The 22,992-nt window shown below is 52.0% G+C and overlaps 12 protein-coding genes and 1 long non-coding RNA gene across 16 annotated transcripts; 7 read left to right on the top strand and 6 right to left on the bottom strand.

The window, feature by feature from the left end:
• The first annotated feature begins 619 nt into the window (after positions 1-619).
• LOC9629428 (desiccation-related protein PCC13-62) lies at positions 620-1,948 on the top strand. The gene is made up of 3 exons (XM_002975376.2): positions 620-884; positions 948-1,176; positions 1,239-1,948. Exons 1-3 carry the CDS (start codon positions 760-762, stop codon positions 1,521-1,523), a joined length of 639 nt encoding a protein of 212 aa, XP_002975422.2. The 5' UTR covers positions 620-759; the 3' UTR covers positions 1,524-1,948.
• LOC9629919 (DNA cross-link repair protein SNM1) lies at positions 1,757-5,039 on the bottom strand. Its single transcript, XM_024680325.1, has 15 exons — positions 4,724-5,039; positions 4,604-4,657; positions 4,497-4,538; positions 4,320-4,442; positions 3,922-4,266; positions 3,811-3,874; positions 3,541-3,758; positions 3,368-3,481; positions 3,214-3,319; positions 2,946-3,157; positions 2,786-2,892; positions 2,294-2,714; positions 2,127-2,230; positions 2,017-2,059; positions 1,757-1,957 (listed from the first exon to the last, which is right to left on the bottom strand). The coding sequence occupies exons 1-12, from the start codon at positions 4,988-4,990 to the stop codon at positions 2,570-2,572; spliced, it is 1,797 nt and encodes a 598-aa protein (XP_024536093.1). The 5' UTR covers positions 4,991-5,039; the 3' UTR covers positions 1,757-1,957; positions 2,017-2,059; positions 2,127-2,230; positions 2,294-2,569.
• Positions 5,040-5,104: 65 nt separating this feature from the next.
• Positions 5,105-6,012, bottom strand: LOC112348185. Its single transcript, XR_002992974.1, has 5 exons — positions 5,758-6,012; positions 5,654-5,697; positions 5,348-5,606; positions 5,231-5,292; positions 5,105-5,174 (listed from the first exon to the last, which is right to left on the bottom strand). It is a non-coding gene; the product is annotated as an uncharacterized LOC112348185 (long non-coding RNA).
• Positions 6,013-6,181: 169 nt separating this feature from the next.
• LOC9629427 (probable choline kinase 2) lies at positions 6,182-7,709 on the top strand. Its single transcript, XM_024680294.1, has 6 exons — positions 6,182-6,565; positions 6,629-6,750; positions 6,804-6,999; positions 7,087-7,204; positions 7,291-7,439; positions 7,542-7,709. Exons 1-6 carry the CDS (start codon positions 6,206-6,208, stop codon positions 7,686-7,688), a joined length of 1,092 nt encoding a protein of 363 aa, XP_024536062.1. The 5' UTR covers positions 6,182-6,205; the 3' UTR covers positions 7,689-7,709.
• LOC9629426 (rhodanese-like domain-containing protein 9, chloroplastic) lies at positions 7,623-8,770 on the bottom strand. Its single transcript, XM_002975254.2, has 6 exons — positions 8,676-8,770; positions 8,389-8,621; positions 8,162-8,312; positions 8,004-8,089; positions 7,841-7,945; positions 7,623-7,776 (listed from the first exon to the last, which is right to left on the bottom strand). Exons 1-6 carry the CDS (start codon positions 8,747-8,749, stop codon positions 7,715-7,717), a joined length of 711 nt encoding a protein of 236 aa, XP_002975300.2. The 5' UTR covers positions 8,750-8,770; the 3' UTR covers positions 7,623-7,714.
• A 347-nt stretch (positions 8,771-9,117) lies between these two features.
• Positions 9,118-10,861, bottom strand: LOC9629918 (ras-related protein RABE1c). The gene is made up of 8 exons (XM_002975253.2): positions 10,575-10,861; positions 10,397-10,469; positions 10,229-10,329; positions 10,094-10,159; positions 9,934-10,031; positions 9,809-9,871; positions 9,655-9,747; positions 9,118-9,577 (listed from the first exon to the last, which is right to left on the bottom strand). The coding sequence occupies exons 1-8, from the start codon at positions 10,645-10,647 to the stop codon at positions 9,506-9,508; spliced, it is 639 nt and encodes a 212-aa protein (XP_002975299.1). The 5' UTR covers positions 10,648-10,861; the 3' UTR covers positions 9,118-9,505.
• A 247-nt stretch (positions 10,862-11,108) lies between these two features.
• LOC9629425 (zinc finger A20 and AN1 domain-containing stress-associated protein 6) lies at positions 11,109-12,562 on the top strand. Its single transcript, XM_024680297.1, has one exon. It carries the CDS (start codon positions 11,392-11,394, stop codon positions 12,091-12,093), a length of 702 nt encoding a protein of 233 aa, XP_024536065.1. The 5' UTR covers positions 11,109-11,391; the 3' UTR covers positions 12,094-12,562.
• LOC9629917 (CCR4-NOT transcription complex subunit 9) lies at positions 12,555-14,476 on the bottom strand. 2 transcript variants are annotated; one of them, XM_024680295.1, is made up of 9 exons: positions 14,304-14,476; positions 14,169-14,240; positions 14,007-14,096; positions 13,893-13,935; positions 13,719-13,825; positions 13,558-13,653; positions 13,298-13,488; positions 13,166-13,235; positions 12,555-13,120 (listed from the first exon to the last, which is right to left on the bottom strand). In XM_024680295.1, the coding sequence occupies exons 1-9, from the start codon at positions 14,451-14,453 to the stop codon at positions 13,082-13,084; spliced, it is 858 nt and encodes a 285-aa protein (XP_024536063.1). In that variant the 5' UTR covers positions 14,454-14,476; the 3' UTR covers positions 12,555-13,081. The 2 variants fall into 2 exon arrangements, with proteins under 2 accessions (XP_024536063.1, XP_002975298.2); XM_002975252.2 differs by having other exon boundaries at positions 12,555-13,109.
• Positions 14,477-14,521: 45 nt separating this feature from the next.
• On the top strand, positions 14,522-16,026 carry LOC9629916 (rhomboid-like protein 19). The gene is made up of 8 exons (XM_002975373.2): positions 14,522-14,572; positions 14,648-14,772; positions 14,833-14,893; positions 14,968-15,134; positions 15,191-15,296; positions 15,358-15,563; positions 15,622-15,765; positions 15,819-16,026. The coding sequence occupies exons 1-8, from the start codon at positions 14,552-14,554 to the stop codon at positions 15,904-15,906; spliced, it is 918 nt and encodes a 305-aa protein (XP_002975419.2). The 5' UTR covers positions 14,522-14,551; the 3' UTR covers positions 15,907-16,026.
• Positions 16,027-16,034: 8 nt separating this feature from the next.
• Positions 16,035-19,297, top strand: LOC9629424 (pentatricopeptide repeat-containing protein At3g09040, mitochondrial). 2 transcript variants are annotated; one of them, XM_024680292.1, is made up of 4 exons: positions 16,035-18,382; positions 18,485-18,626; positions 18,741-18,810; positions 18,861-19,297. In XM_024680292.1, exon 1 carries the CDS (start codon positions 16,059-16,061, stop codon positions 18,072-18,074), a length of 2,016 nt encoding a protein of 671 aa, XP_024536060.1. In that variant the 5' UTR covers positions 16,035-16,058; the 3' UTR covers positions 18,075-18,382; positions 18,485-18,626; positions 18,741-18,810; positions 18,861-19,297. The 2 variants fall into 2 exon arrangements, with proteins under 2 accessions (XP_024536060.1, XP_024536059.1); XM_024680291.1 differs by having other exon boundaries at positions 16,035-18,626.
• LOC112348168 (reticulon-like protein B22) lies at positions 18,399-18,893 on the top strand. Its single transcript, XM_024680265.1, has 2 exons — positions 18,399-18,626; positions 18,741-18,893. The coding sequence occupies exons 1-2, from the start codon at positions 18,399-18,401 to the stop codon at positions 18,891-18,893; spliced, it is 381 nt and encodes a 126-aa protein (XP_024536033.1).
• LOC9629915 (transcription initiation factor TFIID subunit 12) lies at positions 19,013-21,244 on the bottom strand. Of its 2 annotated transcripts, none has more exons than XM_002975251.2 (7): positions 20,480-21,244; positions 20,119-20,298; positions 19,693-20,055; positions 19,555-19,629; positions 19,413-19,491; positions 19,299-19,363; positions 19,013-19,247 (listed from the first exon to the last, which is right to left on the bottom strand). In XM_002975251.2, the coding sequence occupies exons 1-7, from the start codon at positions 21,203-21,205 to the stop codon at positions 19,092-19,094; spliced, it is 1,644 nt and encodes a 547-aa protein (XP_002975297.2). In that variant the 5' UTR covers positions 21,206-21,244; the 3' UTR covers positions 19,013-19,091. The 2 variants fall into 2 exon arrangements, with proteins under 2 accessions (XP_002975297.2, XP_024536061.1); XM_024680293.1 differs by having other exon boundaries at positions 20,119-20,295.
• Positions 21,244-22,836, top strand: LOC9629423 (amino acid transporter AVT1E). The gene is made up of 3 exons (XM_002975371.3): positions 21,244-21,415; positions 21,560-22,167; positions 22,246-22,836. The coding sequence occupies exons 1-3, from the start codon at positions 21,289-21,291 to the stop codon at positions 22,789-22,791; spliced, it is 1,281 nt and encodes a 426-aa protein (XP_002975417.2). The 5' UTR covers positions 21,244-21,288; the 3' UTR covers positions 22,792-22,836.
• The last annotated feature ends 156 nt before the right edge of the window (positions 22,837-22,992 follow it).

Raw genomic sequence — 22,992 nt, 5'->3', positions numbered from 1 at the left:
TGCTTTGTATATATAAGTGTCCTGTTGGTTTAGGTCCTTCATCAACCAATAACCATGGCGTGGTTGGCCTTTCTGGTGTTTGTATTGACCGCTAGTGTGGCTGGCGGTCAACAATCACCACCTCCTCCCAGAAGTCCGCCACCACCTCCGCCACCGCATCCGCCTCCGCCAACTCCACCCCCGCCATCACCGCCACCTCCTACTCCGCCCCCGCCATCACCCCCACCTCCAACTCCACCCCCGCCAACTCCGCCCCCGCCATCGCCGCCACCTCCACCTCCGTGTCCACCACCTCCAACTCCGCCACCGCCGCCACCTCCTACTCCACCTCCACCTCCACCTCCGTGTCCACCACCTCCAACTGCGCCACCGCCGCCACCGCCTCCGTGTCCGCCACCTCCTACTCGACCTCCGCCTCCGCCGCCACCACCTCCAACTCCGCCACCGCCGCCACCTCCGTGTCCACCACCTCCAACTCCGCCACCGCCGCCACCGCCTCCGTGTCCGCCACCTCCACCTCCAACGCGACCACCCAGAACTCCGCCACCTTCCAAGACACCACCTCCACCTCCGTGTCCGCCACCCGATACTCCGCCACCACGACCACCGTGCCCGCCGCCATCACCCCCACGTCACACTTGCCCATCTCTTCCATCCTGTCCCTCCCATCGCCAAACACCACCACCGCCATCCCACTGCTCTCCCTGCTGTGGGAAAGCCCATCATCCAAAACTTCCCTTGACACAAATCTTCACAGTGATGAACCATTTGCAGCGCTTGTACGTGACTGCCGCTTCCAAGAAGAGCGCAAACTTCTCCGGCGAGGAGGCTTTAACAATGGATATCATCTCCGAGTTTGGCATCCAGTCCGCGTTGCAAACAAGGTTTGATCGTCGGAGATCACACTAGCTTTGATCGAGCAAAATCTTCTCTCTTTCGCTTGGCAGGATGATCCAGAAACACCTGGGAGATGGCGTCGAGGCCCCGGAGATTGCGTCGACCAAGCTGGCTTTCCAAAGGATCGTGCATGCAGCATTCGGTGAGGTGCTGAGCCCAGCATTTGATCCTTTCTCCACACCACTGAGCGCTCTCGTCGCGAGCTCCACTGTTCTACCGTTGGCCACATCGCTCTCAGTCGGGATCCTGCCGGAGCTCCACTCCAAATCCTCCAAAGCTGTAAGTTGGACTGGATCGATCTTTGTTACCAGTGTGACTTGGTTTTGGTTTTGCTGCTCCAGCTCGTCGCCGGCGTCGTGGGAGCGCTAGCAGGCCAGGATGCTGCAGTTCGAGCACTGCTTTACAGGCACCGGAAGGAGATCGTCGCTCCATACGAACACTCGGTGGCTCACTTCCACGGCAAAGTCCTGGGCTTGACGAGATCGCTTGAGTTGCTCAGCGGAGCTCATCCCGCAAAGTACCAGTCGAGCCTCTTCTCTCTTCCGGTGGATGATAGTGGAGTTTCTCCAGCTCTATCTGCAGAACAGGCGAGGCTAGTGTTGCAGAGGCTGGGATTCCTGCAATGATACGAAGTCAGCGCAGCATAAAACGATGGAGGTTCTATTACAAACCTTCGAATGTACTCGACTCTTGCTATAAATTTCTTTTGTTGAATTCTACAGAAGTTCTTTGCTGAGGTTCAATCATGTTTGTCTTTGATAAAGGCTGGATGATGCATGATCGAGAGCGTAAGTCAATAGCACGCTGTCCTCTGTCAAATCCAACTAGAAAGCATTAGTTTCTTTCAAGACAGCGTGCATTTCCAAAAACTTTGGTCTGGATTCTGAAGTAAAAAAGAGGTTGCACAGAGCGTGTTTATCGACACGAACATGGATCAACGGACCTCTAGCAAGAACCAAGCGTGAGAATTATTGATTCTGCTAGCATCCGGAGGATTATTTCCCAGCCACCTCCATTCAATGTTCCGTGCCAAACAGCGTCTTCAAGAGAGGATCCGGGCCTGGAACAGAAAATAAAAAAGTCAAAAGCTCATACTTACTTCCAAGTCGAGATACTCACCCCATGGAAAATCCTTGTGGCGAACGTTCATGTATGGATACTCCTGCGAGGGATAGCAAGAAAAGAAAATCACAAAAGGAGAGAAAAGAAGAAAAACTCTTAGAACGTACTTTTCTGGGCTCATGAACTTCCGGATGGTTGTAGACATAGAACCCATCACAAAGGCACACGATGATCATCCCGAGAGTTATCTTCTTCCATTTGCTGATCTCATCTAGGAAATGGAAATCCAGCGCTTGAGAGTGCGAAAAAGACCAAAAAGATAGAAGATACTTACGGAGGTCGTGCTCCACCTCTTCCTGGCTCTTCAGCGCGAAGCGATTGTAGCTGTTCGTCGGGAGTTCCACGGCATTGTACTTGACAGAGCGCCGGGGCACCGAATTGAAAGGCGATTTGCGAAGAAGAGCCTGCCGCAGCGCCATCGCCATCGCCATCGCTCCTACCTCTTAGGGCAACACAAACCAATCGATCGCGGGCTCAAATCTCATCCACGACAAAGAAATCAATCGCAAGCTCAAATTTCGTCCATAGCTCTTCCTTTGCTATTCTTTGGCTAAGGCCTTAGCGAGGCTACCATGGATTTGGCTGCTTGGATCGAGGAGTTATTCACGCTTGGAATGATCTCCACTGGCGAGAGAAGCTTCACGAATGTTTTTAATTCCGTGAAGCTGCTGTGCTCGCTGTAAGGGACCTCGTACCTAGCAAAGATCAAGGAGAGAGCGATCAAAGAAATACTCGCGATCCTTGACAACGTAAGAGATCACACTACCTGATTATAGTTCCCTGCTGCCATCTCTTGCCATTCCCAGTTCCTCTTTTCCCTTTGGAAAAGCTCCACCCTGTCGGTGAGAAGCTGACGATGGTGGTGTATTTTCCCTGTTCACAAAAACGTGAAGGGATGACTTAAGGTTGGAGCGGCTGGAGCTTACGTGGTAATGCCGGGAGATGGATGCCATCCGTTTGAAGCTCGCAATGCTCCAGAGTGGGACGACGTGAATGCTGCTCTCGCACTCGCTTGTGGTTATCCAGTCCATGTCCTCGTCGCTGAGATCCAGGCAGCCGAGCATTCTGCGCTTGACAGCTCCGACGTATATTTTCTTCCGAAGAACTCTAGCGACTTCCAAGAACAGTCTCTCTTTTCCTGGTAGTTTGAAGGTCAGTCTCTAAAAATTGTGCAAACGAAAAAGAGGAACTTACCCAGACTGTAAGTTCCTATTAGAAACAAAGTACTCGGGTTGAACGATTCGGCTTGAATGGCATCAATAACGAACTGAATGACGGTTTCTTGCTTTGGAAAGTCGTACTACATGCAACACGTATGAGCCGTGGAACTTAAAACTGCTTCAAATACCTGAGGATCGCAGTACGTTGTATCCAAAACCAATGTAGACAATCTACATGGTAAGATATCCATGATTCTTGCCATGTCATCGCAAAACCGAAAGTCTCCCGTGTGCAAGACAAACTGCATCAAACAATGATCAAGTTCTCATTGAAACTTTTCACGAAAACTAGCTGCCACACCTTACCATCGTGTGTTTCGAAAAGGATCATGGCCGCACCTGGACAGTGGTTTGCATCCAAGAGTGTCACCCATACTCCGTCGATCTTTGTTCTTTCGTTGAAGTTTAAAGGATGTAAGCGATCCCACGTAATTCCTATTCGCAAGTTCACAAGGCGCGCAGTTATCATGGAGCAGTAGATTTTTCCGAACCGAAAGCTTTTAGTAAGCCCTTGATAGTCTGAAACAAAACAGCCAAGCAAGATAAGTCGAGTAACAGAATGAGTACTTACGATCGCTGTGAAAATGAGTGAGAAACCAATGGGAACATTCGGTAGTCGTGTGCTTGAACGCATCCTGCAAACTCAGTCGTGAGATAACAGTAGAATACAGATCAGACGGACCACTCTGAACGTTGTGCCTGGAATTTTCATCCACTGCCGTGCTTCGGCAGCTTTGAATAAATTGGAAGGTTTCTTCCGAGTTTTACTGAGTGACGCATCACCGTTTCTCTTTCTTCCAGAAGCGGGTTTTGTGCCTCCTGTTCCTCCAGTAGCTCCGAAAAAATCTGTGATATACTTTTTGCCTGACTGCGGCAGCAGCGCTTCGTCTTCTTCGTTATCGTTTGTTTTGTGCGTGTCATTCTCCGGAACTGGAACTTCGGTGGAGAAAGGTGTTTTCATCTCCCTTAAAGCGGAAACAATCTTCTTCCGAGGTCCAAAAGCATCGATTCCCAAGCTACGGAGATCCTGAGAATGCAGCCAATTCAGTGACGTACCAGAATCTAGAAAACTCGTCTTACTTCCTCTGTAAGCCAATGCAAGGTGTCCCAGTCGATCTCTTCCTTGATAAACAAGGATGCGTATTTGGACAAGTTAAGCTTCTCCAGAAACCTGACCACCGGGGCAACATCAACTGGCAAATTCTGGTAGCACGAAAAAATAAAAGTTAGAAACGAAAGAAATATTCATCTCTTTACCTGATCTTCTTCCACTGCAGATGGCACGTCGTTCTGGCAATGCTGAGAACAAGAAGTCACAAACATGTTTGAGGAATACAAGAAAAGAAATGAAAGACGAAACTTACTTGTGATTTTTTATCCAAACACTCCACTGCAGATGGCACATCGTTCTGGCAATGCTGAGAACAAAAAATCACAAACATGGTTGAGGAAACAAAAAAGGAAAGACATTGAGAGAAACTTACTTGTGATTTTTGATCCAAACACAAATTAGAATGGTCTTCGCGTTGCTGGATCGACATGCTAGTGATCTCGGAACTGCAAATCGGACAAAAGACGGCCGCATTTAGGCCATTCTCATGGATTTTCCCCGAATTGCTGATGTTTTGGAGCACCAACGAGGCCGCTTGTAGCGGCGAATCCACCTGAGTCATCATCAAGCTCACCATATCGTCATCATCCCAATCCTCTGCCCCGGCAGCATCATCAGAGAGGCCCAGTGAAGCATCCATCCTGATTCTAGTCGCGACTCGCGAGCCTTAGCTGACTCGTTAAGAGAGACGCCGCCCTAGACGCCCCTCTTGCTCTCCAAAACACCCTAGCTAGTAATTTCCCGCCCAAGTTTCAAAATGCCATGTTTAAGTAAGTTCTATTGTATTTGAAGAACATTCTTTTGTGATCGAAGAAAAGCGTTCCCTGCCATGAAAACGCAAGAGAATCGATACAAACTAAATGAAACAATCGAATCTTACGTGTGTGGTGGACGAGTCGAGCGTACAAGGCCGTCTAGATCCTCTTTGCGACAGCTCCTTTCCTAGATTTAATGGAAGATCAATAGCAATGTCGCTAAGAACACCGAAGAAACGTACCAAGAGCACGAGTTACATTTGGTATGCACTGTTCTCAGTGGTTTTCACAGCAATCTTAGATATTGGATTGCAAATCTACTGTTCCCAAAAAAATTAAAATCCGTGCGTCCTGCAAGACGAAAAAGAAAACGATAGCAGCAGATAAAAACGGATTAAACAGACCTGGTCACGGATTTCTTCGGATTTCCTGGCAGAAAAATGGGAAAGCCTGTGTACCATTATCTTCTAGATCCTGGTAATGCAGCCACTCACTAAAGTCCTGCCATACAATTGTTCTCTACTGTTAGCCAAAGGAAAGTTTCCTACCTCGATGATTGGACACGAGATTCTTGATCGAGGAGAACCGCAAACTGGAGAAGAACACGTTTGGCACAATGGGCGAGAGAGAAGCTATTGACAATTATGTTTACCTTTGGTTCTTTTTTCCAAGCACGCTTTGAAATGGTGATCCCAAAAGTACAAAGCGGAGATAAGGGATAGACCGTCGCCACAATGGACCATTTCTCACAGACTTTTCTTCAGAAGTCCCCGTGACGCGATTCCGAGTCCTATCGTATTGAAGCTCGGTACCTATGTAGAGCATCCATCCGATTCGCTAGACACGACTCAAAATCAAGCTCGCAAAACCTAGAAACTCGACAAAACCGCTCGATCGATCGAGAATCGCCACCACTTTAGGGTCGAGAAATGCCATAGAACCCTAGATTGTCTTTCCCGCCCAAATTCAAATATCTACATTTACGTATGGGGTAAAAGTAAAGAAAAGTATACGTGTTTGTCGATGACGTGGCGCTCCGCTTTTCGCGCTATGTATCCCTCGTTTTAGGTTTCGTTCGTTCATTTGGATTTGGCGAGGCGATGGGATCACTCGACGATAGCGAAGTTTCAAGCGGGATCATCCCCAGCGAAGTTTTCCCCCTTCTCCACAAGCTCGCCGGGAAGTGGCCGGATGTCTTGGATGCTCTGGACGTGACATGGAGGCCGCTCAAGGGAGCTATGACGAATCACATCTACGAGTGCCAGTGGCCGGGGGGGAGCGGCAGGGTCGGCGAGCAGCAGCGCAAGGCGCTGGTGAGGATTTACGGCGACAGCGTCGACATCCTGTTCAAGCGGGAGGACGAGGTCCGGATTTTCGAATTCGTGTCGCGCAAGGGCCAGGGGCCGCGTCTTCTTGGCCGATTCCCCAATGGCCGAGTGGAGGAATTCATCCACGCCAGGGTTTGTGTCTCCTTTTCCCTTGGCTTTCTTGCAACCGCGATGACGGATTGGAATTTCTTGCAGACGCTCACGGCTGCCGATCTTCGCGATCCTGGAATCTCCGCACGGATTGCGGCCAAGATGTGGGAATTCCATCGCCTGGATTTGCCGGAATCGCACGAGCCTAAGCTGTGGGAGCGCTTGAGGTACACAGCTATAGCCTTACAAACGATCTCTACACTGAGAATTTCGATCGCAGGGACTGGCTCCAAAAGGCGGAGAAGCTATGCTCGCCTCAATCGATGCAAGAATTCCACATGAAGAGATTGGAGTCGGAGATTCGCGAGGCCGAGAGAACCATCCCGGAGCCTGGCGATGTGATTGGGTTTTGCCACAACGATTTACAATACGGGAATATCATGCACAACGATGCCACCGACGCTCTGACCATTATAGTGCGTTTCTTTCAAGGCCTTTTTGCTTGGTGGATCTTCTTTCTCTTCTTTAGTTTTCTCAATCTAATTAACGTTGGTGCTTAACAGGACTACGAGTACGCCAGCTACAATCCCGTGGCGTTTGACATTGCGAATCACTTCTGCGAGATGGCTGCCGATTATCACACGGAATCTCCCCACCGGCTGGACTATGCCAAGTATCCAGGCAAGTACTTTTCGCCTTGTCTCGTCGAGAAAACGAGAGAGAGCATTTTAATTGCGAGAGCTTACACTGTTGCTCTCATTCGGCAGATGAAGATGAGCGGCGAAGATTCATAGAAGCATACCTGGATTCCTCCGGATCAAAAGCGAGTCGAGGAGATGTGGACACGCTACTGCTCCGAGTTGATCTGTATGAACTTGCGAGCCACTTGCACTGGGGCCTCTGGGGAATAATTTCGGTACGTGTTGTCTACTTTTCCTGTGACGTGTCGTGCGTCTGTCTCAGTTTGCTGCTTAAGGTTTTCATCTCACTCTGGAAAAATATCTTTCCTTTTCTACAGGCAGCTATCTCAGACATTGACTTTGATTTCCTCGAGTATGCGAGGCAGCGGTTCCAGCGCTACGATGAGAGGAAGCGTGAATTATGGCCAAGGACAATGAAGAAATATCCTTTAGAAAGTGTATCATATATCTTGAGATCGAAATAAACAGATACAAAATTCCAGCGACTCAGTCACTTCTTGAAGAAGAGCTCCTCCGCTTGCGTTGGAAACAGTGTCAAGAAGAGGTACGCGGCTGGAAAGTTTCATAGTTAGATTCTTTTTTCTTCGGTTCTGACGATTCAGGAAGAAAATCTTACAAACTAAAATGGCCCCAAGGACCACGGAGAATTGGCCTTGGATGGTGACCAGGCCCGCTTTTCCTGCGTCCTGGAGCTGCTTGGGACCCTCTGTTGCGAAAAGATCTGCTTCAAGGGGTACAACTTAAGAATCTTTCTACCCCCTTTTTTTTGTTTTGCTTACCTGGCTTAACTTTTTGCAGCCCATTGTCAATAAATGCCAAGTTTCGGAATCCAGCTTCTTCCAGCTTCTCGGCTGCTTGTCCAGACCTGAAAGAATCAAATGGTCAAGACAAAGAAACGCTCGCCTTCAAGGTAACTTAGTGTATCTCTCACTCTCACCTTAAGCCTTCCTGGCAGACGAGTAACAGCTTGCTGTCTTTAGAAAAACTCCGCTCAACATCAGCGACGAAGTTGGAGTTTGGTTTCGTGAACGCTATTCCGTAAAACAGCCCGGCGAATCCATTGTGCATCACTCGCCTGATCGAGGTACCTGGAAGAATGGAAAGAGCGTCAACTTAAGCCGAGGTAACAGAGAAAAACTCGGAAAAGAAAGCAAGAATTCTTACTGATATCTCCATCGGTGTTCACTGTAAACAGTGGGACGTGCGTGGACGGTTTGATATGCGCTCGATCAAACTGAGACTTATCGCGGACATCGACCACACTGTAGCCTTCCTCCGTGACAAGCTTCTTGGCCTCCTCTCCATCAACATACTTGATTCCAGCGGCCACAATGGCAGTGCTTGTAGCAGCTCTTGCGAGGTAATTGGAGCTCCTCCTCCATTTCATGCTCCTAGCTCTAAAATCCTGTTCCAGATCAATGCGGGCAGCACTGTAAATCCGAAAACTTTACCTCGTGTAGCCTCTCGAGGACGAGCAGCCGCTAGAGAGCGTCCACTGCGAGTGCGTCTTGGCGGCCATAGCCATATCTTTGGCGGTAAATCTGACGTGGCGATTCTTCTAGATAATGTGGTTGGGTTGCTTGCAGACGTAGCAATTCTTTTTATCGTGACGTGGCAGACAATTCGCTGGACAAGTGGCAAAAAACCCCGCGAGAAATTCAAGCTCGGGAGAGAGTTCTTGGAGGAAAGATCAACAAAAATGGACTGCTTTGGAGCGCTGATCGAGTGGGAGCTCCAAATCCTTCTCTTTGGCTACTGCTCTTTGGTGCTCCCGTGCTGCCGGACGCTTTTATTCTACGTGGCCGTGTTTTTCCACTACTCCAAGTTCTTGTCAGCACTCATTTTCAGGATGATCACTCCACCTGGCACCGAGAAAGCCGTAAGTTGGACACATTTAAAAAGAGATCTGACACAGTCGTCTTGGTTGCAGCTGGAAAACCATGTACACTGGTTGCAAAAATCCGTCCAAGATCTGGACGACGACAGCATCGATCTGGAGAGAAAACTGGAAGATCTAGAGCAAGACTACTGGCGCAGCGAGAGATTGCTGAGTAGAGTCATGGCCGAGCGACGAACGCTTGTAACCAGGCTCGAGTACTTGGAGCTGTGCTTCGAGAAGGCCTCCAAACACGACTCTTGAGTCAATCGGTACGAAGTTTTAGCACAAAATCACACGGCAAGTTGTAGATTTCTTGGCTCCTTTCTTACTTTCTTTTTTCCTTCTTCTTACTTGTGTTTGCTTTGTTTTTTTATTTTCTTTCCTCGCGTTGCAAAGATCAAATCAACAGCACGACTTTTCTTTCTTGTGCGGACCTCTGCTTGTGTCAGGTCTGTTGAGTCTCAAGTTTCCAGGCTGAATACAAAGAACCAGCGGTGACAAGTTTAAACAAAACCAGGGAGGAAAAAAAAAAAAAAAAAACAAAACCCGACCTCGGCTTTGGCGTCACTCTCGGCTAATCGCTGCTTGATGTCCCTGGCGATGGTGAAAAACACGTCTTCCACATTTTGGTTCGTCTTCGCGCTCTGCAAGGATTAGAAAAGAGAAGAAAATCTCAGCGCGAGATTTGTCTAGAAAAGTTCTTACTGTCTCGAAGAACTTGATGCCAAACTCATCGGCGAGAGCCTGGCCCTTCTCAGTTGGAACAGCCTACAAGTGGAGCGGACCAAGTCAATTCTCTGCAAGGAAAGGGGAAGAAGAAAAAAACGTGCCCGTTTGCTTTCGTCCATATCCGCCTTGTTGCCAACGAGAATTTTATTCACGTTGTCAGACGCATGTTGCTCAATGTTCCTGATCCAATTTCGTATATCTGGTTAAGGCCAAAAGGTCGGGTTCTTCCTTCTCGCACGTAAGAAAAACTTTGGTACGTACTGTTGAATGACGACTCGTCCGTGACATCGTAAACTAGCAAAATTCCCATGGCACCTCGGTAGTAAGCTGCAAGATCCGAGAGCTTTTAGGCAAAAGGCAAATAAAAGCAAGTGCTGTGTAGCAAGCTAAGCACACCAGTTGTGATCGTTCGAAAGCGCTCTTGCCCAGCTGTGTCCCATATCTGCAGCTTGATCCTCTTTCCATCGAGCTCGATGGTCCTGATCTTGAAATCAATCCTGCCAATCCCAGAGACAGCAAATTCAGTTCATCACAAAGAGAGAAGTAAAAGAGCAAAGAACTCACCCAATTGTCGTGATGAAGCTCGTTGTAAACGAATTATCCGAGAAGCGCAGCAAGAGGCAGCTTTTCCCAACACCTGGAAGCGCATTAGACCATGTAAAAGAACCTACATTCTCATCAAAGCAAGCAAAAACAAAGGGAAAGAACAGGGGGAAAAAAACCAAAAACAAAAGAACCATACCGCTGTCGCCAATGAGCAAAAGCTTGATGAGGTAGTCGTAGTCGGCCCTAGCTCTCCCAGAGCCGCTGGCCATGGCCGCTGCTCACGGACGGGATCAAAACCCCTCGCTCGGGGGCGCAATGCCGCCAAATCAAAGCCCTAAATCCACACAAAACAAGAGATCCGAGTACCAGCGAAGACGACACATCCGTCTCCTCACGATCGCTGCTGGCGATCCATGGCCGATCCACGCCGCGATGCCGCCAAGCCCCTGTCGTCTTTCTCCTACCCTAAATTTACTCTTATATTTTTTGCCCCCACCAAACCTAACCTAACGTCAAGCACGAAACATTCCCCTCCGTACGCGGGAAAAAATAAAGGTGCCCGTACGAACACACGTGGCCCGGCGCCACCACGTCACACGAAACCGCGGAGGACGTGGCGTACCAAACCAGCAGCTGGCGGGGCCGGGCAGGCCACGTCGGGTGTTCGGGCATCCCGGGCAGCGTGGGCGGCTTTCCATGTAAAATCGAATCACATTTTCTTCGCCAATGTGGACAGTGTCATAGGGTCTCGTGTCCTTGTTCTTCTTCGCTCACTCCTTCCTTTCTTTCACCTCGCTCGCCGCCGCCCTTGGCTCGTCCTCCTCGCGCTGGGAGGGTTTGTGGGAATCGCTGCGGAGGCGCCGGGCTTGGCTGGATCCAGCGCGCCGCTGGTCGGATCTACACCACAGCGCCGCTCGCCGCTCGCCGCTCGCCGCCTCGCTTGGGTCCGCGAGATTCCCCCCAGGTAGATTCTGCGAGGCGGCGCGGAGATCTAGAGTAGCGCAAGGGGAAGAATGGCGCAAGAGAGCTGGAAGAGGGAGGAGGAGGCGGCGGGGTGCCAGCTCCCCGAGGGCCCGGTGCTTTGCGCCAACAATTGCGGCTTCTTTGGCAGCGTGGCCACCATGAATTTGTGCTCCAAGTGCTACCGGGAGCAGTCGAGCAGCAAGGCGGCGGCGGTGTCGCCGGCGTCGCCCGCCACCGCCATCGACATCGCCGCGATCAAGGGCCTCCAGGGCGCCGCCACCGCCACCGCCACCTCCACCGCCCAATTCGAGCTCGCCATTGCTGACGAGGCGACCGACCATCTCCAGCTCCAGCCAAGCAAACACCACCACCACGGACACCTCGAGGAAACGATGATCACCACCACCACTACTGCTGCTGCTGCTGCTGCTACTCCAGCAGCGAAAGAAGAAGCTCTTGCCGCCATAGCTACCAGTCGTACTTCTACCACCATCGCCACCGCCGCCACCACCTTGGTAACCGAGGACGATTCCTCGGCTTCCCAGGAGAAGCCGCGGCTGTCAAATCGCTGCCTGGCTTGCCGGAAGCGCCTCGGCTTGACCGGATTCAAGTGCCGCTGCGGGGACGTGTTTTGCTCCATGCACAGGTACTCGGACAAGCACAATTGCTCTTTTGATTACAAGGCCGCGGGGCGCGAGGCCATCGCCAAGGCGAATCCCGTCGTCAAGGCCGACAAGATCGAAAAGATCTAAGCGAGCGAGCGAGCACAAGATCATCAGAGTTTCTAAGGTTGGTTCTTTTCATCCATCGTGTGGCCTTGTTCATAACGAAGAAGATCGAGCAGCGGAGAGGCAGCAAAAGAGAGAAAACAAAAAAAAAAAAAAATGTTGTGAGAGAAAGGAGGTGTTTCTCGATCGATCGAGCTCCACAGCTTGGAGCTCGATCAAATCTCTATTGGTTTTTTTCAAAGTTCTTTTTTCTTTTTTTTACTTCGCTTTCTTTCTCGCTCCTCGCCGCTAAAAGCCTCCTCTCGTTTTCTACTACGTGTGTTTTGGTGGTCCTTTTTTCCTTGGCTCTTTCCATGTAGGAGGTGTTCTTGAGAGTTTTCTTTCTCCCCGCTATGGTTGCGTTTTCGTCGTTCTTTCGGGATCACATATGGCTGGTGGGTGTGCAATTCAATGTAGCTTGATAATTTAATCAAAAACTAGGCCTATAGTAGAATCGAGCCTTCGTTCCATCTTATTTTTTACTTCTTACATCGTATGGTTTTGCTCCACGAGAGCCACTGTCACAGCATAAAAAAAAACGTTTTTTTGTCCCAAGGAAACGAGCTCTCTGCCACGTCCCCTCCAAAATTATTTTTTTCACCATCACCGAGCTTTGAATCCGCCATGCTATGGTACACGACCGAACGAGTCTTCCCCACTTAGAACGAGTTAATTTAATCCGCCGCAGCAGCAACAGTAGCAGCAGCGTCACTCCAAAACTTTCGTTGTCAAGACAGACTGATGATCTGATATCGCCTTGTTTCCTTGCGGGAGAAGCGAGATTTTGCCGCTCTCTCCCAGTGTAAGTACCGCCCTGTGTTCCTTTCCTCCGATGTTCTTAAGCCTCTTAAGTTGTGTGTGTGTGTTTACCCGGTTAGTAGCTGCTCCATGGCACTCAAAGGGGCGCCTGGGATGCCCCCGGGAACTCGCTGGGGATGGAGAGGAGCAACCCCGACGTTGATCAGGAGTTGTGTCAACCATCGCCGAGTTCCAGCATCCTCCTGGAAGAAAACTTGATCTTACGCTCGAAACGAAAAGTCTCAAAGCTCTTGCTTACCCGTAAGCAATTGCTGAAGGTGTTGTCGCGGAGATACTCTGGAAGGCACGTCTTTAACGCCTCACAAGCCCTGTGCCGGCCAACGCGAGAGGTTACAAAACGTCAAATCCAAATCCAGGGCAAAAGAGGTACCTGGGATTGTCTGATAGACGGAGATAGCAACGTATGATGTGCTTGAGCAGGCGAGACGACGGTGTTTCTGCAAGAGCCTGTACCATGTTTCCTAAAACTGCACTCACGGCGAAGAATCTCTCGGCCGTTGCACAAATGTATGCGAGCCCTACATCATCCAGCAGAATCTTCTGGACGATGAAAGTCGCGACCTGCAGTGACGGAGCAACATTTCAGTGCTGGAGTAGCAGGAGAAAACTTTTTTAAAAAAGAGAGAGAACCGTCTTGGAGAGCTCGCTGCCCATCTCCATAGTACGCAGGCAAAGTGGGATGATTTCAGTCGACAGCAGGAAGTTGATCACGTCAGTATCATCAACCTGCAAGAGGTTCGTGTGTCATCCATCGCACGAAAAGAACCACTTTAGAAGAGTCGCTTGCTTACCTTTACTAAAGCACCGATAACGCCAAGGCTAGTGAGACGCAAGTACTCAAATGGTCGCGACTTGCTGACGGTGTTCAAGAAAGGATACAAATACAATGGAATATGTGCTGCAAACAACGACCGCACCAAAGTCACGAGACGAAGAACACGATCGAAAAGTTGTTTGGGTCTCACCGTTGAGAAAGAGGGTCCGCGTTTCCGGATGCGAAGCCACGCACTGGACACAAAACATGGTCGTGAGGATTGATACATTGTCACCGAAGTGAAGAGAAAAACAAGAGCACAGACCTGGAGAAGAGCCAGAGCGTTGCAAACGCGATTCGAAGCACCAGCCGTCAAGGTTGGAGGCGAAAGCATTGGATAAATAGATACAATCTCCTGTAGGTAGTGTTCTAAGAGCTTACAAACTAGAAGAAGTAGAAGAAAAAAAAAAAAAACACAAAACCACACCTGCAAGAGCCCCGCGATTGTCCCGCACGAGTACCACAGCATCGGAGCGAGCTCCTGGAAGGATTCCCTCTTCTGCAACAAGCCATGGAGCTCAGAATCCCGGAGGAGAAGAATGCCGGCGCAATCCAATCTTACCTTGGACAAATCCAGGAGCGCGTTCTCCCGCTGCTCCGGGACGATGAGCTCCAGCACTAGCTGCTCGGCGGTGGCCATCTCGCGCCGCCTGTCCAGCATCGCATTCGCGGCCATCTCCCCAAACCCTACTCCAGCGTTTCCTCCCAGCATAACACAAACCCTTGGAGAGTGTCCAAGTTGTCTACTACTTGAAAAAATTTAGGCCATGGCCCATTCTCATCTTAGGGCTCCCGGGCTGCGAGACAGCGATGGCGCTAGCGTCTGGCGATGTAAGGAAGAAATATCTCTCGATCTCTCGCATTTTTCGCTAGATCTATAGCAGCATTTGCGTAATTTGCATCCAGGGAGCTTGGTCGCTGTTTGGATCCACGCGCCTGTCCAAAGGCCTGGCGCTGGTATTTGCGACGGGGTATGTTCTAGCGCTTGTTCTTCCCTGGACTGTGGAGTACCTCGCATTGGTTCCCGGGAGGTGAGGAATTCTATCTTGCTTTGCTTCTTTCGTGCTGACGGTCTGGGATCCATTCGCCAGAACTATACCATTCGCGTGGAATGTTGTCACTGCCGGTTACTTCGAGCACACTTTTCTGGGTGTAAGTAAGCACAGTGCTAGGACTTTTCGTCGATTCCAGTCACTGACACTGGCTTCTACCTTGGATCATTGCAGCTTGTTTCTAGTGTTCTTGGGATCGTCTTCTTCGGGAAATTGCTGGAACCTATATGGACTTCGAGAGGAATGTCCCTGTTCATCATCCTTGTCAATTTCTTCACTACGATCACCACTTTTGCCCTCTCGGTGTTCTTGTACTACGTTACGAGCCAGGGGAAATACTTGTGAGTTTTTGTTCTTTCTTTTCTCTCCGGTTTTGAGTCGTCGTCTTTCCTTTCAGGTATGTGCCAATCTCTGGATTCTCTGGAGTGCTTGCAGGGTTTCTCGTTGCGGTGAAGCAACTTATGCCCGATTACGAGCTCCCAAAAATCAAGCTACGTGCAAAGGTGTTCTCTGAATATCTTCTAGAACTATAGAAGTTGAAACGTCTGTCTGGCTTTTGTGCAGTGGTTTCCATCCTTGCTCGTCGCATTCTTTGCAGTACTCTACTTGGTCGTCCCGGATGCGTTCCTCGCTGCCCCTTACATCATTCCTGGAACTTATATCAGCTGGATTTACTTGCGATACCATCAAACCAAACCCGAGGCCAAGAACGTGAAAGGCGACTCCAGCGACGAGTTCGCGTTCTCGACTTTCTTCCCGCAGTTCATGAGGTAACTGAGAATCACGCAACCCATCTTTCATTCACTTCTGGTTTTGATTTTCCATCAGGCCAGTCGTGCATCCAGTTGCGACGTTTTGCGACAAACTTTGTTGCGGGCGTAGGAATCAAAGCACTGCAAACTTGGAAGACGATCGTGGGGATGGCAGTGGACCTCTACCTGGATCGGATCCGATCGAAGCCTCAAGACGAAGGTAAATCAGATTTCTCATAGTGGTGGAGTTCTCAGGAAGTTCATTTCATACAGGGAACGCGGGGCTCGAGCGCTGGAAGAGAGGCTAAACGATAATCCCAGGGAGAACGATAACGCGAACGCCGCGGAGGAGAATGTATAGAATGGTGGTAAGAGAATCGCGAAAGAGAGTAGCCTACACATGATTTAGATCTCAGTGCCGAGAATTTGGCAAGAAATTTTACTTGAGAGGAGCTAAGAAGAAAGAAAAATTTCCTGGAAACTTGGCACTATCATCGCAAGACCCATAGCTTGATGATCTTGGGACGAAAGAAGAATTGGATCTTCCCATCGGTCACTCGGAGCTACTCATCTCTGCGAAGCGCCCTCGTCCAGGGCCTGCTCGATCGTGCAGAGGCAGCGCAAGATCACGACGAGCGCTGCGATCTCCTGGCCAGCGCGATCCGGGAATGCGGCACCAACACAAATGCCCACGATGCCAATCTCCTCCACCAGCGCATCCTCGCGATCGGCCTCGGCCGCGAGAGACTTCTCACAAATCTTACCATAGAAATGTATGGCAAGCTCGGGGATCTCTCGCGAGCGATGGCGGCGTTCCAATCCATTGCCAATCCAAACGCTTTCTCGTGGACGATTCTCGTGGTAGCATTTGCCCAGAATGGGCATTTTCTCGAGGCACTGTTCTTCTTCCGGAAGATGGAGCTGCAAGGGATCAAGCCCACGATCTTCACCTGCGCGGCGGTGATCGGCATCGCCGCGAGCTCGCGAGACCTCGCGCTGGGGCGATGGATGCACGCCAGGATCGTCCACCAGGGCCTCCGGATCAACGCCGTGGTGGAGAACAGCCTCGTCAACATGTACGCGCGATGCGGCAGCCTCGGCGACGCGATGGAGGTCTTCGATGCCATGCTCGATCGCGGCGTGATCGCGTGGACGTCGCTCATCGCGGGGTTCGTCCAGCGCGGGGATCACGCCCGCGCGCTAGGGCTCTTCCGGGCTATGGCGCTCGAAGGAGTCATGCCAAACGATATCACGTTTAGCTCGGTGCTAGATGCGTGCTCCGGCGCTGGCGATCTCGCCCAGGGCAGGATCGCGCACGCCCAGATCCTCGAATTCGCCGCTGGAGCGATCGATCCCGCCACTGGCGCCGAGATCGTGGCCATGTATGGGCGATGCGGTAGCTTGGGCGATGCCGAGCGCGCCTTCCAGACGATCGATCGCCCCGATCTCGGTCTCTACAACGCGATGATCACGGTCTACGCCCAGACCGGCCGCGGCGATCGCGCGCTGGAGCTGATCCAGCAAATGCGCGCACGCGAGATCGTTCCCGACGAAGGGAGCTTCGCTAGGGTTCTTAGCTCGCTCCACGACCGCGCCACGCTGGAGCGCGGCCGCGCGATCTATCTGGAGCTCGCGGCGGCGGGATCACCGCTGGGAGTGGTGCTCCAGACCTCGATCGTGAAGATGTATCTCAACGCCGGGTGGATCGACGAGGCGGCGGAGATCTTCTCGCGGATGGAGTCGCGGGACATGTTCTCGTGGACAGTGATGATCACAGCGCTCACGGAGAGGGGGCGGGGAAGAGAAGCGCTGGATCTCTTTCGCCACACGCGGCTCGAGGGCCTGGATCTCAATCGCGTCGCGCTGATCAGCGCGCTGGACGCGTGCGCGAGCCTGGGATCGATCAAGGAGGGCGCGCACATCCACCAGGAGATGATCGCGGCGCTGGGGATCAGTCCGGACGCGGTGCTTGGATCCGTGCTTGTCAATCTCTACGGCAAATGCGGGAGCCTCGCGGTCGCGAGCGAGATCTTCGCGGCCATCCCGCGCAAGGACGTGGTGTGCTGGAACGCCATGGCGGGAGCTTACGCGCACCACGGCCGCCACGCCGCCGCCGTGGAGATCCTCCGCGCCGCCGCCTTGGACGCCATAGCGCTCTCCCAGGTGAGCTTCCAGTGCCTCTTCTACTCGTGCAGCCACCAGGGCCGCCTCCGCGAGGCGCGCGAGAATTTCCACTCGATGATCGGCGATCACGGCGTGGATCCAAGCGACGAGCACTTTCGATGCATGGTGGATCTCCTGGCGCGCGCTGGGAAGATCGATCGCGCGGAGGAGCTCATCGCCGCCATGCCCTACGAGCCGGTGGAGGTGGCGTGGACGATGATCCTGGGCGCGTGTAGGGTTCATATGGACGTCGTACGGGCCAACCGCGTGGCCGCCATGGCGCTCGGCCAGCCATGTACGGACGTGGAATCTCCCTACATTCTCCTCTCGAATATGCTCTCGGATGAACAGGAGCTGGCGCTTTAAATCTTCTTCCTTGTTCTTGCGCGTGGGGATGGATTGTTAGGGTTTGTGGATCCGGGGCGGATGAACGAATGCGGCGGCGCCGGCGGCGGCGCCAGCGCCAGCGCCATGGCGGAGATTTCACCATTGCGATCGCTGCTGCTGTGGAAGAGGCCAGGGTTATCGGCGCTGGTGCTCGCTTGCGGCAGCCTCCTGTATTACCACTGCACGGCCAGGAATTGCAGCCTCGTGTCGCTGGCCTGCGACGTTGTCATCGTTCTGGTCTCGTCGCTCGCGATTCTGGGCCTGGCGTTCCGGAATTTCAACATCGCGTAATTTTTCTTTGCGATGATACAAATCACTTTGGCTACTCCTCGCACGATTGTTTGTCTCCTTTTCTTAGAGCTTGAAGAACTCATCGTTTTCTCTTCCAGGGTCCCGGTCGATCCTCTCGAGTGGCAAGTCTCGCAAGAGTGTGCAACCTCCATCGCGGCATGCATTGCCAATACGGTTGGCGCTACTGAGGGAGTCCTCCGAGTGGCAGCTAGTGGCTCCGATTACAAGCTTTTCTTCAAGGTACTTCTTCCTTCTCTTTTGCTTGACAACCCGTCTCCGTGACCTCTATGATCGTATTTGTTTCTTGCCATTGCCTTTGCCTTGACAACATCTCATTGATCTCTATGATCCCAGGTTGTGGTTTTCTTGTACTTGGCAGCTGCTGTTGGAAGAGCAGCCTCGGGAGCCACAGTCACATACATAGGTTCTCGGCAAGCTTACCTTTTATTCTTTGCTAAGATCCGTTCCTCGCAGCGTTCGTGGCAGCTTTCATCGTACCGCTACTAGTTCACAAGCTCAAACCAAAGGTTTTCTCCCAGCGACGAGACTAGCTTGCGGGAAGCTTTTTCTATCAGCCTCTTAACTGCCTCAGGCTCAGGGGATTTACATCGTTCCCGGCAAAGAACTTCCATCACAATCGTCCCGGCGGGAGTTCTCTATACAGATCACTGTGTTAGTTTACAGGAGAAGGAAAAATTTGGGTGTCTATCCCATTCTGGATCCAGGAGGAGACTGGATTGGCGACGCAGCAGGCAGTTTCATTCCTGGAGGACTGCCGATGGCGGCTTTTGGTTCTGCTGGTGAGGCCGCTTGTGACTTCTTGATCACTGCCAAGCGCTGTTTGTGGACGTCGCTAGCTACCTGCAAATCTCCATCTTGTTAATACACTGAAAAAACGAAGATTGCGCTTACGGGTTTCTTGTACGTTCTGTACTCTTCGCCACCAAAGCCCGGAAGTGTGATTCGCCAGTTCCTCTCTGCAAATCCAGAGTTAAAGTTACTCCCTGTGAGAGAGCTCGGCCGTACCTAGATGCAAAAGCACGTCCTTGGCTTCCAAAACCGTAGATTTTCTATGCTTTGCAAGAGCACAGGCGAACGTCGTCACCTGATTCCACCGAATGGAAGAGGAAGATTAGAAGGCTTCCAGCAAAAATGTATTGCTGTATACCGTTTCGATGAAATCGTCGGCTATCTCCAGCAAAGCATCCTCCACTTCCGGCTCAAGCTTCTCTTTGGCATCCACCTGAAAGAAAAGGAAACGGAATGAAAAGGTTTGTCACAAGCGAGAAGAAAGCATTGCATGTACCTGCGTGACAAGCTCCTGAATGCTCCGCTTGCCCAGGATTCTGTTGGTCGGCTCCGGTGGCTGGTTAACTGGCGCCGGTGTTCCAGCAGCCTGAGGATTAAAATTGGCACCCGGGGACACTAGAGGCCTCTGGAGCTGTCTTAATTGCTGCTGCTGCTGTTGAAACTGCTGTGGAGATAATTGCTGGACTGGCCTCAAGTGCTGATACTGCGCAGCGGAAAGCTGTTTGGACCACGGTTGCTGCTGCTGCTGTTGCTGTTGCTGTTGCTGTTGCTGCTGCTGCTGCTGCTGCAGGGGCGTTTGCATCTGATAAGCAAGCTGTGCAGGAGATGGCGCTCTTGCAACCTGGCCGGATTGCAACCTCTGAAGACCATGATCAAAACAAAGATGTGTGTTATCATCCGTAAAGGAAAAACTCGCATCTACCTGAGGAGAAGTTAGCTGCTGCTGTGGCTGTTGTTGCTGCTGCTGCTGCGCACGTACGTTGCCTTGTGCTCGTTGCGCTTGGAGCATTCCGGAGGGTCTCCCGAGAGGACTCATCATCTGGTGCAGCCCCTGAATCCCTGCTGGCTGGAATTGTGCTTGCGCTTGCTTTTGCCTCACCTGCTATAAGAGAGTTCCAAATCAGGACGATCAATATTAAGGCAGTGAATCACAAACTTGCAAAGAATAAGAACTACCAAAGTACCTAGTGAAAAAAAAAAACAGAGGGAGAATTCGGGAAAAACACAAGAGAAAAAAAAAAGGAAAGAAAGAACACTAAATAGAGAAAAATGGAAGAACTTACTTGCATTGTTGAAGCCTGGCCATTGAGCATGGATGGATGCCGCAATCCCTGCTGCGTCATGTACTGCTGCATGTTGGTGGTCTGCGAGGGATACATGGAAGATCGAATCGCGGTGGCGCTGAGAGCGCTGGCTTGCTGCTGCTGCTGGATGGTCTGCCCATTCTGCGCGGCCATCTGCTGCGGCCTTTGCTGCGAGCTTATCCTCTGCGCAAGCTGCTGCTGCATGGAGGTGGCGGCGGCGCCACCACCGATGGGCGACGACACCGCTTGCGAGTAGACGTTGCTGGTGGGCGCCGGCGCCTGGGAAGGCCTCCCAGCAGCCACGCCGCGAGGAGCTTGCTGCTGCTGTGGAACCATCACCCTCTGCCGCATCTTTTGCTGGTAGACCGCGTTCTGGATGAGCTGCTGCTGCTGCTGGGGCTGGAGCGACGAGAAATTCTGACCTGGAGGCTGCGATCCCACCGCGGGATTTTGCTGCTGCCCGGCCATCAATCCTGGCGATCCCAGTCCCCCCACTGTTGTGGCCGCCTGAGGGATCGGAACGGCCGATTGCGTCGCGACTGGGAGCTGAGATCCAGGCGGCGGCCCTGATCCAGAGGCAGCCGGCGATGGCGCTGACGCCGAGGCAGCCGATCCTACCGTTGCTGGAGCTGCGGATGATGGGATTCCGCCGCTGGATTGCTGTGTCGCGGGAGGAGGAGCTCCATCGCTGGGCGCGCTCGCCATGTCCGCCTCGCCAAGCCCTAGAATGGGGCCAGAGCTAAATATTTTGCCATGGAATTAGGGCATAGGCTCTGAGAAGAGAAATTATGGAATGTGGGTCGAAGGAGCGCCTCCTCGTCCCGCAAGATCTCGAGCATGGCGATGAATTGCAAGAAGAACAAGGACGAAGCTCCTTCTTCCAAGCGCTTTTCAACAACGTAGGAACTCTCGTTGGTAATTATAGCTCCTTCCTTCCTCGATTGCTAGCTCTTCTCGATTGCTCTCTGCTCTTCCTTTTCCCGGAGAAATTCCAAAAGTTCCTCCTCCTCTTCTCGAATTTCTCCTGTCTCTCTTCGATTAATCGCTTGCTTCTTCCAGGTCTGGGGATGCTCTCGTGTCCATACTCTCTCCACAATGGCGGATGGCTCGGCCTGATCGTCCTCTTCTCGTGCGGCGCAATCTTTTGCTACACGGCCTACATCCTCGCCCGATGCCTTGGAAGCAAACCTGGAACATCCACCTTCCAGCAAGTCGGAGCTCTGGCGTTCGGAAGAACCGGGCGGATCTTCGTCGCCGCGATCGTTGACTTGGAGATCCTGGGAACGCTGGTGGGCTTCACAATCTCGTTGCGTGACAACTTAGTCAGGATCTTCCCACACGCAGGTGTCCATCTCCCGTGGCTGGAGCTCGCGCCTACGCAGTTCCTCCCCATCGCCGGCGTGCTCGCGGTTCTTCCGATCATCTGGGTGAGAGACTTGAGCTGGCTCTCGTATGTCTCGCTGGGTGGAATCGCAACTTACTTGATCATCGTCCTGGGAGTTCTCTGGGCCGGGATAGTCGACGGGATTGGATTCCACCACTCGATCGCGCTCGTGAATCCGACAAAGCTCGCCGAAGTCGCTGGCCTCTACGCATTTTGCTACTCGGGACACGTGATCCTTCCCAGGATCTACAGCTCCATGAAAGATCCATCGCAGTACCCAAAGGTGACGAACTTTCTCTTTAGAAGCTCTCCATTGATCGGGAAAAGTTCTAAAGAACCATTTGATCGTCTCATCTCGCAGGTGGCTGCTCTAAGCTTCTCCATCGCGACGCTGATCTACGCGGTGGTGGCGATCGCTGGCGCCACCATGTTTGGCTCCTCGATCCAGTCCCAGGTGACTCTCAGCCTGCCCAAGGAGCTCGCGGTGGCCAAGCTGGTGCTGTTCCTGATGGTGCTCATCCCTCTCACCAAGTACGCGCTCGTCGTCAATACCCTGGCGGTACACATGGAATCTCTCATTCCGTCGCCACCATCGCTCTCCGGCGGCGGCGGTGGCGGTGGCGGAGCCTGGCGGAGCTGGAGCAGCGTCTCGGTGAGGAGCGCGATCATGGCGGTGGTGCTGCTGCTGGCGCTGGCGGTCCCGGCGTTCGAGACGACGGTAGCGTTGATCGGGTCGGGCATCAGCGTTACCACCTGCGTCATCCTCCCAGCCATCTTTTTCGTGAAGATCTTCGGTGCCCGGGGGGCACCCCGGCACGAGCTCACGTTGACTGTGATATTCGGCGTGGCCGGTGTGGTGCTGGGCATTGTGGGAACCGTCTCGTCCATTAGAAAGCTCGCGCGTTGACCATTCAGTGTCCGTTGACTAGTAGGATTGACTAGATTTGACTTATATGGACTGATTGACTTGACTCCTAACGGTTATTTTTAGAGATATCGTTTACTAGAGTTGACTAAAGACTGACTAGAGTTGACTGTAGCTGGACAGGCGACAACATGATTTTGTCCTATGCGAGGATCAACCAGGGGAGGGAGAGTGCCCAGGGAA

The sequence above is a fragment of the Selaginella moellendorffii genome, unplaced genomic scaffold (genome assembly GCF_000143415.4).
Source record: "Selaginella moellendorffii unplaced genomic scaffold, v1.0 SELMOscaffold_27, whole genome shotgun sequence".
In the NCBI taxonomy this organism is placed as follows: domain Eukaryota; kingdom Viridiplantae; phylum Streptophyta; class Lycopodiopsida; order Selaginellales; family Selaginellaceae; genus Selaginella; species Selaginella moellendorffii.
The sequence above is the reverse complement of the archived record's forward strand: the minus strand, read 5'-3'. Positions and strand labels throughout refer to the sequence as shown.

Bases quoted from the DNA above. Each gene is read 5' to 3' on its own strand.
- LOC9629423 (XM_002975371.3), top strand. From the start codon at position 21,289: ATGGAATGTGGGTCGAAGGAGCGCCTCCTCGTCCCGCAAGATCTCGAG. The intron at 21,416-21,559 runs GTAATTATAGCT...TGCTTCTTCCAG, and splicing joins CAACGTAGGAACTCTCGTTG to GTCTGGGGATGCTCTCGTGT. The intron at 22,168-22,245 runs GTGACGAACTTT...CTCATCTCGCAG, and splicing joins ATCCATCGCAGTACCCAAAG to GTGGCTGCTCTAAGCTTCTC.
- LOC9629427 (XM_024680294.1), top strand. From the start codon at position 6,206: ATGGGATCACTCGACGATAGCGAAGTTTCAAGCGGGATCATCCCCAGC. The intron at 6,751-6,803 runs GTACACAGCTAT...TTTCGATCGCAG, and splicing joins AAGCTGTGGGAGCGCTTGAG to GGACTGGCTCCAAAAGGCGG. The intron at 7,440-7,541 runs GTACGTGTTGTC...CCTTTTCTACAG, and splicing joins GCCTCTGGGGAATAATTTCG to GCAGCTATCTCAGACATTGA.
- LOC9629425 (XM_024680297.1), top strand. From the start codon at position 11,392: ATGGCGCAAGAGAGCTGGAAGAGGGAGGAGGAGGCGGCGGGGTGCCAG.
- LOC9629919 (XM_024680325.1), bottom strand. From the start codon at position 4,990: ATGGATGCTTCACTGGGCCTCTCTGATGATGCTGCCGGGGCAGAGGAT. The intron at 3,482-3,540 runs GTGTGGCAGCTA...TGTTTGATGCAG, and splicing joins TCGAAACACACGATGGTAAG to TTTGTCTTGCACACGGGAGA. The intron at 2,893-2,945 runs GTAAGCTCCAGC...TTTTGTGAACAG, and splicing joins CCATCTCCCGGCATTACCAC to GGAAAATACACCACCATCGT.
- LOC9629915 (XM_002975251.2), bottom strand. From the start codon at position 21,205: ATGGCGAGCGCGCCCAGCGATGGAGCTCCTCCTCCCGCGACACAGCAA. The intron at 20,299-20,479 runs GTAAGTTCTTCC...ACTCTCTTATAG, and splicing joins GCCAGGCTTCAACAATGCAA to CAGGTGAGGCAAAAGCAAGC. The intron at 19,630-19,692 runs GTACATGCAATG...CTTTTCTTTCAG, and splicing joins TTCAGGAGCTTGTCACGCAG to GTGGATGCCAAAGAGAAGCT.
- LOC9629424 (XM_024680292.1), top strand. From the start codon at position 16,059: ATGATCTTGGGACGAAAGAAGAATTGGATCTTCCCATCGGTCACTCGG.
- LOC9629918 (XM_002975253.2), bottom strand. From the start codon at position 10,647: ATGGCCAGCGGCTCTGGGAGAGCTAGGGCCGACTACGACTACCTCATC. The intron at 10,470-10,574 runs GTATGGTTCTTT...ATGCGCTTCCAG, and splicing joins TTTGCTCATTGGCGACAGCG to GTGTTGGGAAAAGCTGCCTC. The intron at 10,330-10,396 runs GTGAGTTCTTTG...TGGGATTGGCAG, and splicing joins AGCTTCATCACGACAATTGG to GATTGATTTCAAGATCAGGA.
- LOC9629428 (XM_002975376.2), top strand. From the start codon at position 760: ATGAACCATTTGCAGCGCTTGTACGTGACTGCCGCTTCCAAGAAGAGC. The intron at 885-947 runs GTTTGATCGTCG...TTCGCTTGGCAG, and splicing joins CAGTCCGCGTTGCAAACAAG to GATGATCCAGAAACACCTGG. The intron at 1,177-1,238 runs GTAAGTTGGACT...TTGCTGCTCCAG, and splicing joins ACTCCAAATCCTCCAAAGCT to CTCGTCGCCGGCGTCGTGGG.
- LOC112348168 (XM_024680265.1), top strand. From the start codon at position 18,399: ATGATACAAATCACTTTGGCTACTCCTCGCACGATTGTTTGTCTCCTT. The intron at 18,627-18,740 runs GTACTTCTTCCT...CTATGATCCCAG, and splicing joins ATTACAAGCTTTTCTTCAAG to GTTGTGGTTTTCTTGTACTT.
- LOC9629426 (XM_002975254.2), bottom strand. From the start codon at position 8,749: ATGGCTATGGCCGCCAAGACGCACTCGCAGTGGACGCTCTCTAGCGGC. The intron at 8,090-8,161 runs GTGAGAGTGAGA...TGATTCTTTCAG, and splicing joins GTCTGCCAGGAAGGCTTAAG to GTCTGGACAAGCAGCCGAGA. The intron at 7,946-8,003 runs GTAAGCAAAACA...CCCTTGAAGCAG, and splicing joins GCTGCAAAAAGTTAAGCCAG to ATCTTTTCGCAACAGAGGGT.
- LOC9629917 (XM_002975252.2), bottom strand. From the start codon at position 14,453: ATGCTGGGAGGAAACGCTGGAGTAGGGTTTGGGGAGATGGCCGCGAAT. The intron at 13,936-14,006 runs GTCTGTGCTCTT...TTTTGTGTCCAG, and splicing joins ACGCTCTGGCTCTTCTCCAG to TGCGTGGCTTCGCATCCGGA. The intron at 13,826-13,892 runs GTGAGACCCAAA...CGTTGTTTGCAG, and splicing joins GCGGACCCTCTTTCTCAACG to CACATATTCCATTGTATTTG.
- LOC9629916 (XM_002975373.2), top strand. From the start codon at position 14,552: ATGGCGCTAGCGTCTGGCGAT. The intron at 14,773-14,832 runs GTGAGGAATTCT...TCCATTCGCCAG, and splicing joins CTCGCATTGGTTCCCGGGAG to AACTATACCATTCGCGTGGA. The intron at 14,894-14,967 runs GTAAGTAAGCAC...GGATCATTGCAG, and splicing joins TCGAGCACACTTTTCTGGGT to CTTGTTTCTAGTGTTCTTGG.